This window comes from Choloepus didactylus, chromosome 6 (genome assembly GCF_015220235.1).
Source record: "Choloepus didactylus isolate mChoDid1 chromosome 6, mChoDid1.pri, whole genome shotgun sequence".
Classification (NCBI taxonomy): domain Eukaryota; kingdom Metazoa; phylum Chordata; class Mammalia; order Pilosa; family Megalonychidae; genus Choloepus; species Choloepus didactylus.
Genome location: NC_051312.1, coordinates 93204685 through 93218825, shown reverse-complemented (window position 1 = coordinate 93218825; position 14141 = coordinate 93204685). Strand labels below are relative to the sequence as shown.

Sequence of the window (14141 nt, the reverse complement as noted above, 5' to 3'; positions counted from 1 at the left end):
TAGAAACACTCGAGTCACATAGTAAGTACGTTCACTGACACAATTCTGTGATTTGGATGGACCTGAGAGAACTGGTTATTTCAGGGGTTCCCAGCCCCCACCTATCATCCTTCAGGTTTTGGTTCCTTCATTCCCACACACACAGAAAAAACCTTTAATGAGTATCTATTATGTGCCTGACACCAACCTAAGATGCCCTAGGGAAAAAAGAGAAAGACATAGCCTTGCCCTCAAGGAACTCACAGTTCTTGACAAGTAAACAAATATTTGCAGTATAGTGTGCAGTATAGGTGCAGCGTGAATGCAAAGAAAATCAGCTACTATGCTGCAGAGTGGGTATGGTGAGTTTTAAGAAAGGAGGTATTGACATGTTTGAGATCTAATTCAAGGTAGGAGTTCCCTCTGAAGAAAATAAAGGGCTGGCATGCAATGTGTTTGACAGTCTTTGTTCTTGGGAGAACACAGACAACTGATTTTGCAGTAGGATCTGTGCAACACGTTACTTAACCCACCAGTAGCAGCAGAAATGTCCCGGGAGTAAAATGGCCACAAAGCAAATTAGCAATGGAGAAACTGGGAAACAATACTGCACAAACTTTTCTTTAAGAAAATGTATTTCTAAAATGACTCTCATTGGGTGTAGTGTAACATAATACCATTAGCATAGAGGATATCCAAATAGGTCTTCAACCACATCCCAAGCCCACTTCCAGATCTCAGTCCCAGCAGATGCCAAGAGCTGACTTAAATCAGAGGGTAATTTAATGGAGTAAAAATCTGGGCTCAAAGCACCCTGGGGTTAAAGAGGCACACACCTCAACATGCCTGAGAGACAAGTGTCCTGGGAGTCCTCTGTTGCGGTGACTCAGCTGGTCATACTGACCTTGGCAAGCAGCGCTCAGCTCTGAAATTAACCTGTCAACTAAATTGAAGGGGAGAAAAGGCAGAAGGCTAGAATACAAACATACCGTCCCCACCCCCAGTCCAATCACTGACGTCAGGCCTGGCGTGGGTGGTATTAATCACATCAGCCTGGTGTGCAGTTGAGGACAGTGCTCCATCTAGCCCTTCCAACCGGTTCCTGGGAGCGTTCCACCAGCCATGCACCTGCCGCTGGCCGCAAACCCTCAACTCCCAGACAGGCACGGATGCAGGGTGTCGCTGACGACACTCAAAACCACAGGGCACCCTTTAGAACCCGGGCGTGGAGGGGGGAGGGCAAAACGTGGTACCCATGCTCTCCTCCCAGGTGTCATACTCCCTCCCAGCGACCTCCCTTCTCCCCCATAAGATGGTAATTTCCTGGGGATTTAATGAGAATATAAAATTAATGACTCAAAGCGCTCCTTGGAGCCGGTCATTAAATCCCCCCCAGGAAATACCCCATGGTCTTTAATCGAAATTGCCTAAATTATAGGCTAGTGATGCATGTCCACGGAAGGCGCGGTGGGAAGGGAGGGGGAAATGTCGTCCCAACTGGTTCCGGTAGATGGCGCCGGCCTTCGTGTAAATAAATCACTCAAGTGATTTGTTCTCTCTTACCACTCAGCGAAAACCAGGGAGCATCAAAAAAAAAAAAGGCAGCGGGTAGAGAGGAATTAGTGAAGGCCCAGACAGGAACGTTCTGTCCGAGGGCTGTTTCCAGTCCTGGCACGCATCTTAGGCTCCGAAAACTGAGCCACGCAGGGTGCAGCCAGGGAATCTCAGTAGCAGCCTGGGCTTCTGCGTGCAGCCTGTGCTGGGGGCCCAAGCTGGGCGCTGGCAGCGCAGTGATGAGAAAAGTGGAGTAGAAATGGGGGGTGGTAAGGGAATAGGAGAGGACGAAAGAGTCCCGTCTCCGACTTTGGGAAGGGGAGTGGTGGTCCTCGACTTTCTGAAGTCGATACTCCGTAACTCTTACATTTTAAGGCCCCTCCCGTCATTGGCCACAATTCCCGTATGGAATTCTAAGTAACAGCATGGGGTCTTCTAATACCCTAACGAGTTTCTGGCAGAATGTGACCTATCCCCCAACTATCCATTGCTGAGCAATCTCCTAGGCTCGGTCTTGAATCATATACATATCCAAGGATATGTAATAGAAGACTATGACTTTTCTAGGGAAAGATAGGGCATATGGATGCCTGACTTGCATCACAAACCTCAGCTGCAGCCAAGTCCTGAAGTTTTCTCGGACTCTTTGCAGTCCCTGAGACTTGGCACCATGACTCAGATGTGAATGAAGTCAGAAGGATTGCTTTATTTTGGTTGGGAGTCACCGCCTCCTGATCGATCTGGCAGACTTTGAGTGTTTTGATATTTATGTATCATAGTTTTTTTTTTTCCTATGAACCAGTTTATTTGCATTTATCATGATTATACAGATGCATGTGTCTAACAAGATCTGCATTGTTACATTAAAATACAGTACAGTAACTTTCAACATGAGGTACTTTATATATTTTTGCTTTCATAAATAATGTTAGCCACTAAATGCAAGCACCCTGATGCACAAGTGGCTACAGGGTCCTGAAATTAGCTGAGCTTGTTTAAATACCTTAAAAAACAACAACAACAAAAAGAAACATTTCTGTGCAACAATTATGTAGAAATTAAGATCATTTACTTAAATACTATTTTAAGATATGCTTAAAGAATGTTGCATTAGAACTGCTGGCCTAGTTACCCTTTATCCCCAGTTCTCATAGGGTTTTAAGGTAATTCTGGTGGTAGCCTTTGCATGTGGCTTAAGGATCTCTGAATTGGAAGGCTAAGGAAGCTCTGGTTCCAGCTAGTGTGATGGTTCTGGCTTTAAACGCTATCCAGCAGCATTCTGGACAGTGAAGAAAGTCAGTGAAATATTGGGACCAAGAGAGCAGATCTCTAAATCTCCCAGGTGCCAAGAAGAGCTAAGCATGCAGTAGGTGATCGCTTAATTCAACCAAGATCTGTAAAGCCAGATGGAATTCCAAGTCCTTGAAATAACTTAGCTGCATGGAAACAGGAAAGTGAACAAAGTATCTTTAGTCTAAAGTCTGGTGGGACAGGGGGAAATGCTGCTTCTCCAATTCATCTGTGGCAGCACAGTTCCCCCTTGGGTTACTGTCTACTTCACAGAGAACTTGGGGGATGAGCTACCTTTTAAGGCTGCTTATAATGGAACTTTGTGAATGGAAAAGAGGTCCTACCAAAGGTATTTTTATGTTTTTCTCTACCCTCCCCCTGAAGTGCTGGTGTTGTCAAGTGTGTACTTCCACATGCTTTATCTCAGTTAAACCTTACCACAACGCAGGGAGAGAGGTATCATTATCCCAGTTACATATGAGCCTCAGAGAGGTATCATCACCTGTATAAATGAATTGGAACTTTGGGGAATTTTGACCCCAATTTTTCTTTCTTCTGCACCACCCTGTCTTCCAATTTGCCATGAAATACACTAATTTTTGCTTCCTCGGTTCTGCAAGTCATACAGATGTTCTTCTACTGAATTCTGTTTTCCCAGAGGCAGTGTGGGAGCCTGCTGGGCTTTGTTTCCTGCCATAAAGAGAAGCTCCCAAGTTGATCTGCAAACTTGAAAGCAATCCCCCCACTTTAAATAGCAGAGAAGCTGAAACCTCCTCCCACCTCCCAGCCCCCACCCCCTCGGAATTAGTAACCTTGCTCCGCATTGTACCTTAGGCTACTAACACCGTTGGCTACTGTAAAATGGGACTACTACTACCCACCCAATTTGTAGGTTAAGACAATCGTCCAGCACTTAGTAGGTGTATTTTTCTTCTCTCCCTCTCCCGCCAAGGGGGTGCGAGAGTTAATGAAACTTGCTGGGAAGCGGATCGCTAATTTCAGCCAGAACCTGACCCGCTGAAACTTGAACCTCTGGGAATGGATAAGAAGCGTGAGCAGCCTTCAGGTCCCTTCCCTGCCGACCCTCCTTGAAAAATCGATCCACAACCGACTGCCCTGACTCCCCTCCCCCTCACACCTTCCCTCTGGGGGCGCGGCTGCCTCCCCCCCGCCCTCCCGGGTTTGCCGTTAAAGGCTTCAGGGAGGGTGGGGGGAGAACCCAGGGGCGCGGCCCGCAGCTTTCGACGACCGCGCGGACTTCGGTCCTCGCGGGGCTGCAACACGGTGCTTGCGTCTTTGAAGGCTGCGGGCCCGAGGACGCGGCGGGCTGTGGGCGTGGCGAGCGCGCGCCGGCCGCTTCCTGCTGTGGCGCCCCCACCGCGCCCGGCTGTGAGAGCGCGCGCGGGCCCGGGGCGCTGGGAGGGGAGGGGGAGAGCGGGCGCGCGCGAGGCTGCCGGGCCCGCGCCGCCTCGTCCTCGCCCCGCGGCCACCAGCCGCCCCGCCCCGCCCCGCCCCTCCCGCGCGAGCTGCGCACCGGCGGCCGGCTGACCCAGCGGCCCGCGCCCTTGTCCGCCCGACCCCGCGGCGGGCTCCAGTCCGCCGGCAGCATGAGCGGCGGCGGCGACGTGGTGTGCACCGGCTGGCTGAGGAAATCGCCCCCCGAGAAGAAGTTGAGGCGCTATGTGAGTGCGGGCGGCGAGCGGGCGCGGCCGCCGAGGGCGCGAGTTGGGGGGTGCCTGGCGGTCTGTGAAGGGGCTGGGGGCCTCAGGAGCGGCCGCGCCATTGGGGAAGGCGGGCCCCGGGCCTGCGGGGGTCGTGGAGCGGTCGGCGCGCCCCGCGGCCCGGGGTCGTGTGGGGCACCTGCACACCTGTCACAGGTGTGCCGCTGAGGGGCGGGGCGGCTGCTTGAGGCTGCGGCTCCTTCTCCGCGGGGCAGGCGCGTCGGAGGCACCTCCCCAGCCAGCCTCCTTGTAAACTAAATACAGCTTTGAAGTTTGTATTGATTGTTCTGGGAGACAGAGAGAGTTGATTCGCCGGGCTAGGAAGCACAGTAACCCTGAGCGGTCTCAGCCCGCAGGGTTGGGGGAGTGGGTGGGAAAGGGGGGCGTAGGCTGTGTGGCTGCGCGGCTTGTCCCCCACAAAGGGCGACGCGCCTCACACCCTCTCCCTCTTCCCTTTCTCTGCCCGCCCCTCCCGGGTGGCCGCCTGCTTCCTTCCAGTCCAGAGCTTCTGCATCATGGGCAGCGTCAGCGGCATGTGCAGTCCTTGTATTAAGTGACTCATTTGTTTGTTCCCCTTCTTTCCCTTTATTCTGTATGTCTCTCGCATACATACCCCCTCTCCCGAGTGTGACACTGCAGTTTGGTCAGCTATAACTAGCCCACGTTTTGTCTTGTGTAGACCTTGGTGTCTGGGGTCGGGAGAGATCAAGGTTCTCAGTTACCAGGTGGTGCTAACCGACAGTGTTTACTGAAATTGCTGGGACAGCCTTTCTCCTCTACGTGAGAAACTGGCAACATCAAGGGTTGGGGGAGTGGTACAATCTGGTGCTGAGCTGTGAGGAGATCTGACTTATTTTCACCCGAAGATGTATGTCTGGTAGGGTCAAAGTACAAAACAGTGCCAGTTACAAAATTTGGCAGAAATCAGCCCGAGAGTTGTGGCAGGAGTTTGGAAATGGACGTAAGGTCGCTAAAAGGTCTCAAAGTCGCCCATCTTCGCCCCCTTCACTTCCTATGAAATTCCCGTACTACACTGAATTTTGGTGCTGGACTCTGGGCTCACTCCCATAGTCTGGAAGGGAGCTGTTGCCTTCCAGCTGCAGTGCATCAAGGGAGCTCTGAATAGACCCTGCCTTCTGTCAGCTGCAGCAGTGACTGTCCATGGGGGGAGAGGCAGAAGCTTACCAGAGTTTCCTGTCTTGGCTCCCCAGATCAAAATCAGGGACTTCTGGCCTCTGGACTGAGGAAGTGACATTCTGTTTTTCAAAGGAAGTGTTGTTATTGGGGAGTGCAAGTGTGTGTGTGTGTGTGTGTGTGTGTAAGAGAGAGAGGGGGAGAGAGGGAATATGAAATCAGGCTCTTAGATCATTTACTGGGGAAAAAAATGTGAGGATTCAGCACATGACTTATGAAAGTGGACATAGATTTAACGTGTAGTAGGGTTGAGAGACTGAAGTGTTCATCCCGTTTTCAGAGGTGTCCATGTAGCCAAAGTATTATAATGACTAAGAAAGAAACATCTTTCCTCTTCAGGGTTATATCAGCTTATTAGGAAAGTTAAGCTTTATATTAAGATTAAGGAGAAGGAATTTGCTATATATATATATATATAAAACCAAAATCTGTAGCCTCAAGGAGCTTCTAAAAATTACCAATAAAAGTGTTTCATACCAGCTAGTGGAAAAGTGTCCAGTAAAGATGTGGTCCTTAATTGTCAAATTAGAACAATACCCTAAAGAACCTTGAAACTTTGTTTTTGAAACAGTTTGCGAACAATTTAACACTGTATCCACATTTGACTGCTGACTACTTCAAACTCTCTTTATGACCCATTTCTTGAGTATTTTTATTGCTGAGCAAATTTAGTTCAAAATAACCAAGTTTGGAGGCTTTAGGGTCAACAGCCTTTTCACACCTTTGAACTACTTAACACCCTAGAGTCATATGATGACCTCAGTCTCTCTATTTCCCATCTTCCTTGTGGCTCCTGCCCATAAAGCGATGTATTCCACTGATATGACTGGAGGCCTTTCCCACTGTGGAAGTTCTGTCCCCCTGGTGGAAACTGAGCCACTTTGGCTAACCCTGAACTCCTGGGGAGCAGTCTGCTTTTACATCCACTTTTCTTTTTGGGTGTTAAGAATTTTCTGCACCCCATTGTAAGTTAGAACTCTGCTAGTTCCCTCTGTTCAATAGAGGTCCAAATTCATTAGAACCAAACTTGGAAAGAATAATTCCCAGCCTCACTGCTAAACATATACCCCAAAATAGTTTTTTCTTATGGTGTACGTAATAGGCATGTGATTTGGTAGATTGATAAATCTTCCTCATAAGAATATATCAGACATCAAAGTTAAAGGAAAAAGCAGTTTAGAAAATAAATTACAATTATTTAAAACTCTTAAAAAACCAACACTTCTGGTTTAAGTTGGGGTGAGGGGTAGATATAGGGGGAAAACAACTTGGGAGAAGCTATGCAAGATGTTATCAGGTACTAGGTTTTAACAATTCCCCCTCCCCCCAATATTTTGTGTTTTATTAATTTTATGAAAGTGTAAAAGGTACGTCCAACATTTGCTGTGTGCCCTAGAGGAATTGCAAAAAAAAATGACCTCTGGAAAATTGTGAATATTGCCTGTGGGTCATCATGCTATGGTTGTAGTGAGCGGTTGGCAGGAGAAGCTGAACAATCTTCCATTTGCCCTTGAGCATTTAGAGTCTCCCAATGTGTGGGTGTAATATATATGTGTGTATATATAGACATGTATATAAGTCTGAAATAGGATTTTCTTGGGTAAAAAACTTACTTTTTGACAGTGCACTGCAGCTTTCTGTTAATTTCACTGGTGGTGTACAGTATTAGGGAGAAAGAAAATTGGCAGCAGCACTGCCACCTAGTGGTGAATTTAACAAAAGTTGTGCGTTGAGTCTAATGAATTTAGGGGGAACAGTACTTAAAGGAACAATTACTGTCCTTTGGGAACAGTACTTTTTTTTAAATCTTATTTATTAAATATCTGTGTCCTAGGTGCTGGATTAGATTCTGAGAATAAAAAAAGAATTCATACCTTCAGTTTTAGTAGATGATCTTGCCTTCTCCTTCACAAAGAAAATTGAAGCTATCAGTTGAGTAGCTGTCTTGCTCCCACTGCCACCAAATTTCCAAATTTGTGTATATCTATAGGTCTCTTTTCCTTCTTCCTTCTTCTTAAAGTAGATGAGGTGCCCCTTCTATCTGAGCTAATCCTGCCACCTGTACATCATTCTTACTCTTTCTCTCCTGCACCCTAATTTCTTCCCCCCATTCCTTTCCATTAACATTGAAAGACACTTAAGGTCTTTTAACAAATTCTCCTTTCCTTCAGGGCCAAACTTGTTAAAGGTTGTCTATTCTTCCCCCATTTTTCCCACCTTCTGCTCACTTCCCAGTTGCTCCAATGTGAAACCTATTTCATCATTTCACCAGAGCTATCCTCAGAAAGCCACCAGTGAGACCCAGATCACTAAATTCAGAGGATGATTTTTCATTCCTCATCTTAATTAACCTCTCCACTTCTTGGTCCCAGTTGATAATTCACTTTTTCTTGAAACATCTTCGTCTTTTCTTGGGTGACACTATATGTACCAGATTGTTCTCCTTTTCTGGTCAACCTTCTTTATCCAGTCTTTAAAGATTGAAGCTTCTTTATAGCTCTGTGACTGTGACCTAGGCTCTTTCTTCACTCTCCCACTAGGCGATCTTATCCACCATCTTGGCTTCCAGTACATTTGTATGCCACTGTCAAATTAGATTTCCATCCCAGAGTTGTGTTCTGGATTCAGACTTACATATCCAGTTGTTAACTGGACATCTCTACTTGGATGTGTCACAGTCAGCACAAACTCACCACACCCCAAACTATACTCCTTTTTATCCCTCTCCTTCATTCCACATCTGCTCTGTAAATGATGCCAAGTGAGAAACTTGGGAGTCATCCTTGACTCCCTGTCACCCTTGATCCCCACATCTAATCTTTCACCCAAACCCATTAATGTTATCATTGACATATGTTTTGCTACACACTTCTCCATCACCACTGCCATTACTCTTAAGATGTATTATTTTAATAACCATCTGTTGAGTACTTACTCTATGCCAGGTATTATGTTTAGCCCATTGATCTTTTATTTTAATCCTTCTAGCCAATGAGAAAGGGAAAGACTTGCCCAGAATCTTGAGCTTTTAAATTTTAATTATTTTGAGATCATTGTAGCTGTGCATACAGTTGTAAGAAATTAAAATAGAGAGATTCTTTGTATGCTTTACCCAGTTTCCTCTAAGGTAAAATATTGCAAAACACTGGTACATATCACAATCAGGATGTTTACAGTGATATAGTCAAGATACAGAGCATTTCCATCACCACAAGGATCCCTCATGTTGCTCTTTTATAGCCATATCCACTTCCCTCCCATCCCACCCCAGCCTTAAACTATGGCATCTACTAATCTGTTCCCCATTTTTATAATTTTGTCATTTCAAGAATGTAATATAAATGGATTCATACAGTATTGACTTTTTTTTTTTTTTCCACGTAGCACAATTCTCTGGACATTCATCTGGGTTGTTGCATGTATCGAGAGTTCATTCCTTTTTATTGCTGAGAAATACTCCATGCTATGGGTTTGCTGCAGTTTAGCCATTCACCCCCAAAGGACGTCTGGATTGTTTCTAGTTTTGGGCTGTTGTGTATAAAGCTACTATGAATATTTGTGTACAGGCTTGTTTGTTTAACCATTCAATCTTTGATTTTAACTTGCATTTCCCAAATGGCTTATGATGTCAAACATCTTTTCGTATGATTATTTGCCATCTGTGTATTTTTCCATGAAATGTCTCCTAAGTCTTTTGCCCATTTTCTATATGAATAGTTGGTGTTTTTTAATTGCTAAGTTTTGAGAATTCTTTATATATCCTAAATAGTAGCCTTTTGTTGGATATGTGTTTACAGATATTTTCTGCCATGTGTAGCTTATCTTATCATGCTTTTAACAGAGTCTTCCACAGAGTAAAGTTTTAAAATTTTGATGAATTTATCAGTTTTCCCTTTTACGGATTGTAGTTTCAGTGGCAAGTGTAAGAACCCTTTGCTTTGCCCTAGGTCCCAAAGATTTTCTCCTGCTCTGTGTGTGTGTGTGTGTGTGTGTGTGTGTATTTTAACCGTTTTATAGGTTTGTGTTTTTCATTTAAGTCTGTAATCCATTTTGAATTAATTTTTGTATAAGGTGTGATAGGCCAAGGTTCATATTTTGCCTGTGGATGTCCATTTGCTCCAGCACCATTTGCTGAAAAGGCTCTCGTTCTTCCAGTGCATTGCTTTTGCACCTTTGTCAAAGTCAATTGGGCACATTTATGTGGATCTATTTCTGGATTCTCCATTCTGTTCCATTGTTCTATATGTATGTTTCTCTACCAATGCCATACTATCTTGATAACTGTAGCTGTCCAGTAAGTCTAGAAACTGGATGGGCTGATTCTTCCCACTTTATTATTCTTCTTATTCAAAATTGTTTTAGCTATTTACTTCGTTGACTTGCTATATAAATTTTTAAATTATCTCTTTTTATCTTCAGAATATCTTACTGGAATTTTGATAAGAATTGCATTAAACTTGTATATTAGGAGAGAATTGGCATATTTACCATGTTGACTCTTCCAATCCATGAACTTGGTATGTCTCTCCATTTATTTAAATTCTTTGATTTCTTTCATCAGTGTTGTATAGTTTTCAGAGTATAAGTCCTGTACATGTTTTGTTAGATGTACACCTAAAAATTTCTTTTTCCCCCAACAATTGTAAAAAGTAATGGATTTTTAATTTCATCATCCACATGTTGATGTTACTATATAGAAATACAGTTGATTTTTATGTTTATTATAATCTTATGCCCTTGCTGAACTCATTAGTTTGGTTTATTTATTATATTTTTGGGGATTTTCTACATGGACAATTATGTTATATGCAAATAGGGAAAGGTTTAATTTTCCCTTGCTGATTTATATGCTTTTTATTTCATTTTATTGCCTTATTGTATTGGGTTGAAATTCCAGTAATATATTGAATAACAGTGGTAAGAGGGAACATCCTTGCCTTGTTCCCAGTCTTAGGGAGAAAGCTTTCAGTCTTTAACCATTAAGCCTAATGATAATTGATGACTTTTTGCAGATGCTCTTTATCAAGTTGATGAAGTTTCTTCTCTATTTTTCTGACAAATTTAACATGTACAAGTATTGAATTTTGTCCAGTGCTTTTTGATTGATAGGATCATACAGGTTTTCTTCTTTAGCCTGTTATTATGGTAGATTATATTGATTGACTTTCAAATAGTGAACCTACTGGAATCTCTGGAAGAAAACCCTAGTTGGTCATGATATATAATTCCATCTATATATTGCTGAATTCTGTTTAATATTTTCTTGAAGATTTTTGTGTCTATATTTATGAGGGATTTTGGTCTGTAGGTTTCTTTTATTGTACTTTCTTTGTCTGGTTTTAGTATGAGTTCATAGAATGAATTGGCAAGTGTACCCTCCTCTTCTAATGTCTAGAAGAAATTGTGTGGAATTGGTGTTAATTCTTCTTTAAACATGTGGTAGAGTTCTTCAGTGAAGTCATCTGGGCTTGGATATTTCTTTCTTGGGAGTTGAAAAAACTATGAATTCAGTTTCTCTAATAAGTATAGCGTTATTCAAATTATCTATTTCATATTGGGTGAGTTGGGGTAGTTTGTGTTTTTCAAAGAATTTGTCTATTTCATCTAACGTTGTCAAATATATGTGTGTAGGATTTTTCATAGTACTCCTTCATTATTCTTTTGATATTTGCAGAGTCTGTAATGATATCTCCTGTTTCATTCCTGATATTGGCAATTTGTGTCTTCATTCTTCTTTTAATTGCCAGTCCGCCTAGGGATTTGTCAATTTTATTGATTTTTCCAAAGAATCAGCTCTGTGTTTCATTGATTTTCTTTATTTTTCTGTTTTTTTATTTCATTGGTTTGTGCTCTTATCTTTGTTATTTCCTTCCTTTTGGTTGCTTTGGGTTGTTTTGCTCTACATTTTATGGTTTTTTTAATGTGGGAGCTTAAATTATTGACTTGAGAATTTTCCTCTTTTGTAATGTATATGTTTCCTGCTGTAAATTTTCCTCGCAGCACTGCTTTAGTAGTGTCCCACAAATTTTAATATGTTGTATTTTCATTTTCATTCAGTTCAGTGTATTTTTTAATTCAATTTGAGACTTTCTCTTTGACCCATGGATTATTTAAAAGTGTGTTGTTTAGTTTCCAAATGTTTGGAGATTTTTCTGTTTCTTTTCTGTTACTCATTTTCCTTTTGAATTCATTGTGGTCAGAGAACACACTCCATATGATTTCAGTTCTTTTAAATATGTAGAAGTTTGTTTTTATGGATCAGGATATATTCTATCTTATTTTATGTTCTGCGGGCACTTGAGAAAAATGTTCTGCTGTGGTTGTGTTGAGTGGTCTATAAATGTCAGTTAGATAGATTGATGGTGTTGTAGAGTTCTTCTATAACCTACTGATTTTCTGTCTAGTTGTTCTATCAACTATTGAGAGATGGGTGTTGAAGTCACCAACTATAATTGTGGATTTGTCTATTTATTTTTTCAGTTCTATCAGTTTTTGTGTTATGTATTTTGCAGCTCTATTGTTTGGTGCATTCACATTTAGAATTGTTACGTCTTCTTTGTGGCCTGACCCTTTTATAATTATATAATATCCCTCTCTGTCTCTCATAATTTTCTTTGCTCTGAAGTCTACTTTTTCTGATATTAATGTATAAACATTCCTGCTTTCCTTTGATTATTGTTCGCACAATATATTTTAATCCTTCCTTTTACTTTCAACCTGCCTATATTTTTCTATTTGAAGTAAATTTCTTGTAGATAGCATATACTTGTGTCATGAGTTTTAGTACACTCTGCCAATCACTATCTTTTAGTTGGTATACTTAGATAATTTAAATTTAATGTAATTATTAATATGGTAGAGCTTAAGTCTGCCATTTCATTTTTTGTTTCCATTTGTTCTCTGTTTTTTTTGTTTGTTTGTTTCTGTTTTCTTTTTCCTGTATTTCTGTGGGTTACTTGAACACCTTTTAGAATTATATTTTGATTGAACTAAAGTGTTTTTGAGTGCGTCTCTTTGGACAGCTTTTTTTAGTGATTGCTCTAGGTATTACATTATATATACAAAGTGTATTGGTGTCATTATTTTAGGAATGTGAGTGAGCTTTATGTCCCTTTATTCTATTTGTAATATAATTGTCTTAAATATTTTATATATATTTAGAACCACAGCAGAGTGTTATAATTTTTGTCCCAACCATCAAACATAATTTAGATAACTGAAGAGGAGAAGGAAGGCCTGTTATTGTATTACCCACATTTTTGCTTGTTCTTTCTTCCTTGCTGATGTTCTTTTATTGTTTCCTTTCCATTTAGAAAACTTCCTTTTGCCATTCTTTTAGGATATCTGCACTGGTGACAAATTCTCTTACTTTTCCTTCGTCTGCAAATGTCTTGATTTATCCTTCATTCCTAAAGGATATTTTTGCTGGTATAGGATTATGGATTGGCTTTTCTTCCAGGACTTGAAAAATATTATAAAACTTCTTTCTGCTCTCCATGTTTCTGTTGAGAAATCCAGTGTTATTTGAATTTCTTTTCCCCAATCAGAAAGGTTTCATTTTTCTCTGGCTGCGTTCAAGATTTTTTTCTTTGTCTTTAGTTTTCAGAAGTTTAGTTATAATGTGTGTTTTCTCTTAGCTGCTTGCATTTTGTCCCTTGCCAAATTTGGGAAGTTTTCAGTCATTGTTTCTTTGAATACTTTTTTTTAGTCCTGCTTCTTTCTCCCCTCCTTCCAAGACTCTGACAACACAAATATTAGATCTTTTCTTTTAGTCCCACAGGCCCCTGAAGCTATGAAAGGTTAATAAATGTATGTAAACATTCTTCCCTACTGTCTATCCTCCCCAGTATGAAATATCTCCTCTGGACCAAACACCATGCTAAGATATTTTCACAATATCTAATAAATTTTCCAAACCCAGTGAAGTAAAAACTATTATTCCAAATTTATAGACAAGAAAATAGGCCAAGAGAATTAAGTCATTTTCTCAAGGACCCAAAGGACCTTGAAACACTTAAGACAGAGGTCTTCCAAATATAAACATTGTCAACACATTATTGAAATTTCCGAGCTGGATATCACCACAAGTTCTAAAAAGTTAAATTTTCCTGAAAGGAACATCTCCTGGAAGTCCATTTATTTCAGTGGTTTGTCTGAAGCTATAACTTTGGCCAGTCCCTGGGAAATATATAGGTGGGAATGTGTCGACCAATGTGTGAGCTTCTGGAGTCTGTATTTGAGAATGATTTAAAATGCAAAAATTTCCCAGTAAGTGGCAGTCCTTCAAAGCTCGGCTCAAATGGCTCCTGCCCTCCAAGCCCCTCCAAAATGAGCCCTCTTCTGGGTCTGTTTCCATGGCACACTTCTCACCTTTAGTTTGACATTCTCACACTGCAGTTTCGT

General features: G+C 41.8%; 1 protein-coding gene across 3 annotated transcripts in view; it reads left to right on the top strand.

Moving 5' to 3' along the window:
* Positions 1-4223: 4223 nt before the first annotated feature.
* Positions 4224-14141, top strand: part of GAB2 (GRB2 associated binding protein 2) — a 175670-nt gene continuing 165752 nt past the window's right edge. For all 3 annotated transcript variants that reach the window (XM_037840835.1, XM_037840834.1, XM_037840833.1), the window contains exon 1: positions 4224-4505. In XM_037840835.1, coding sequence (XP_037696763.1) covers positions 4431-4505 — 75 coding nt within the window. In that variant the 5' untranslated portion in view covers positions 4224-4430. The remainder of the gene's footprint in view (positions 4506-14141) is intronic.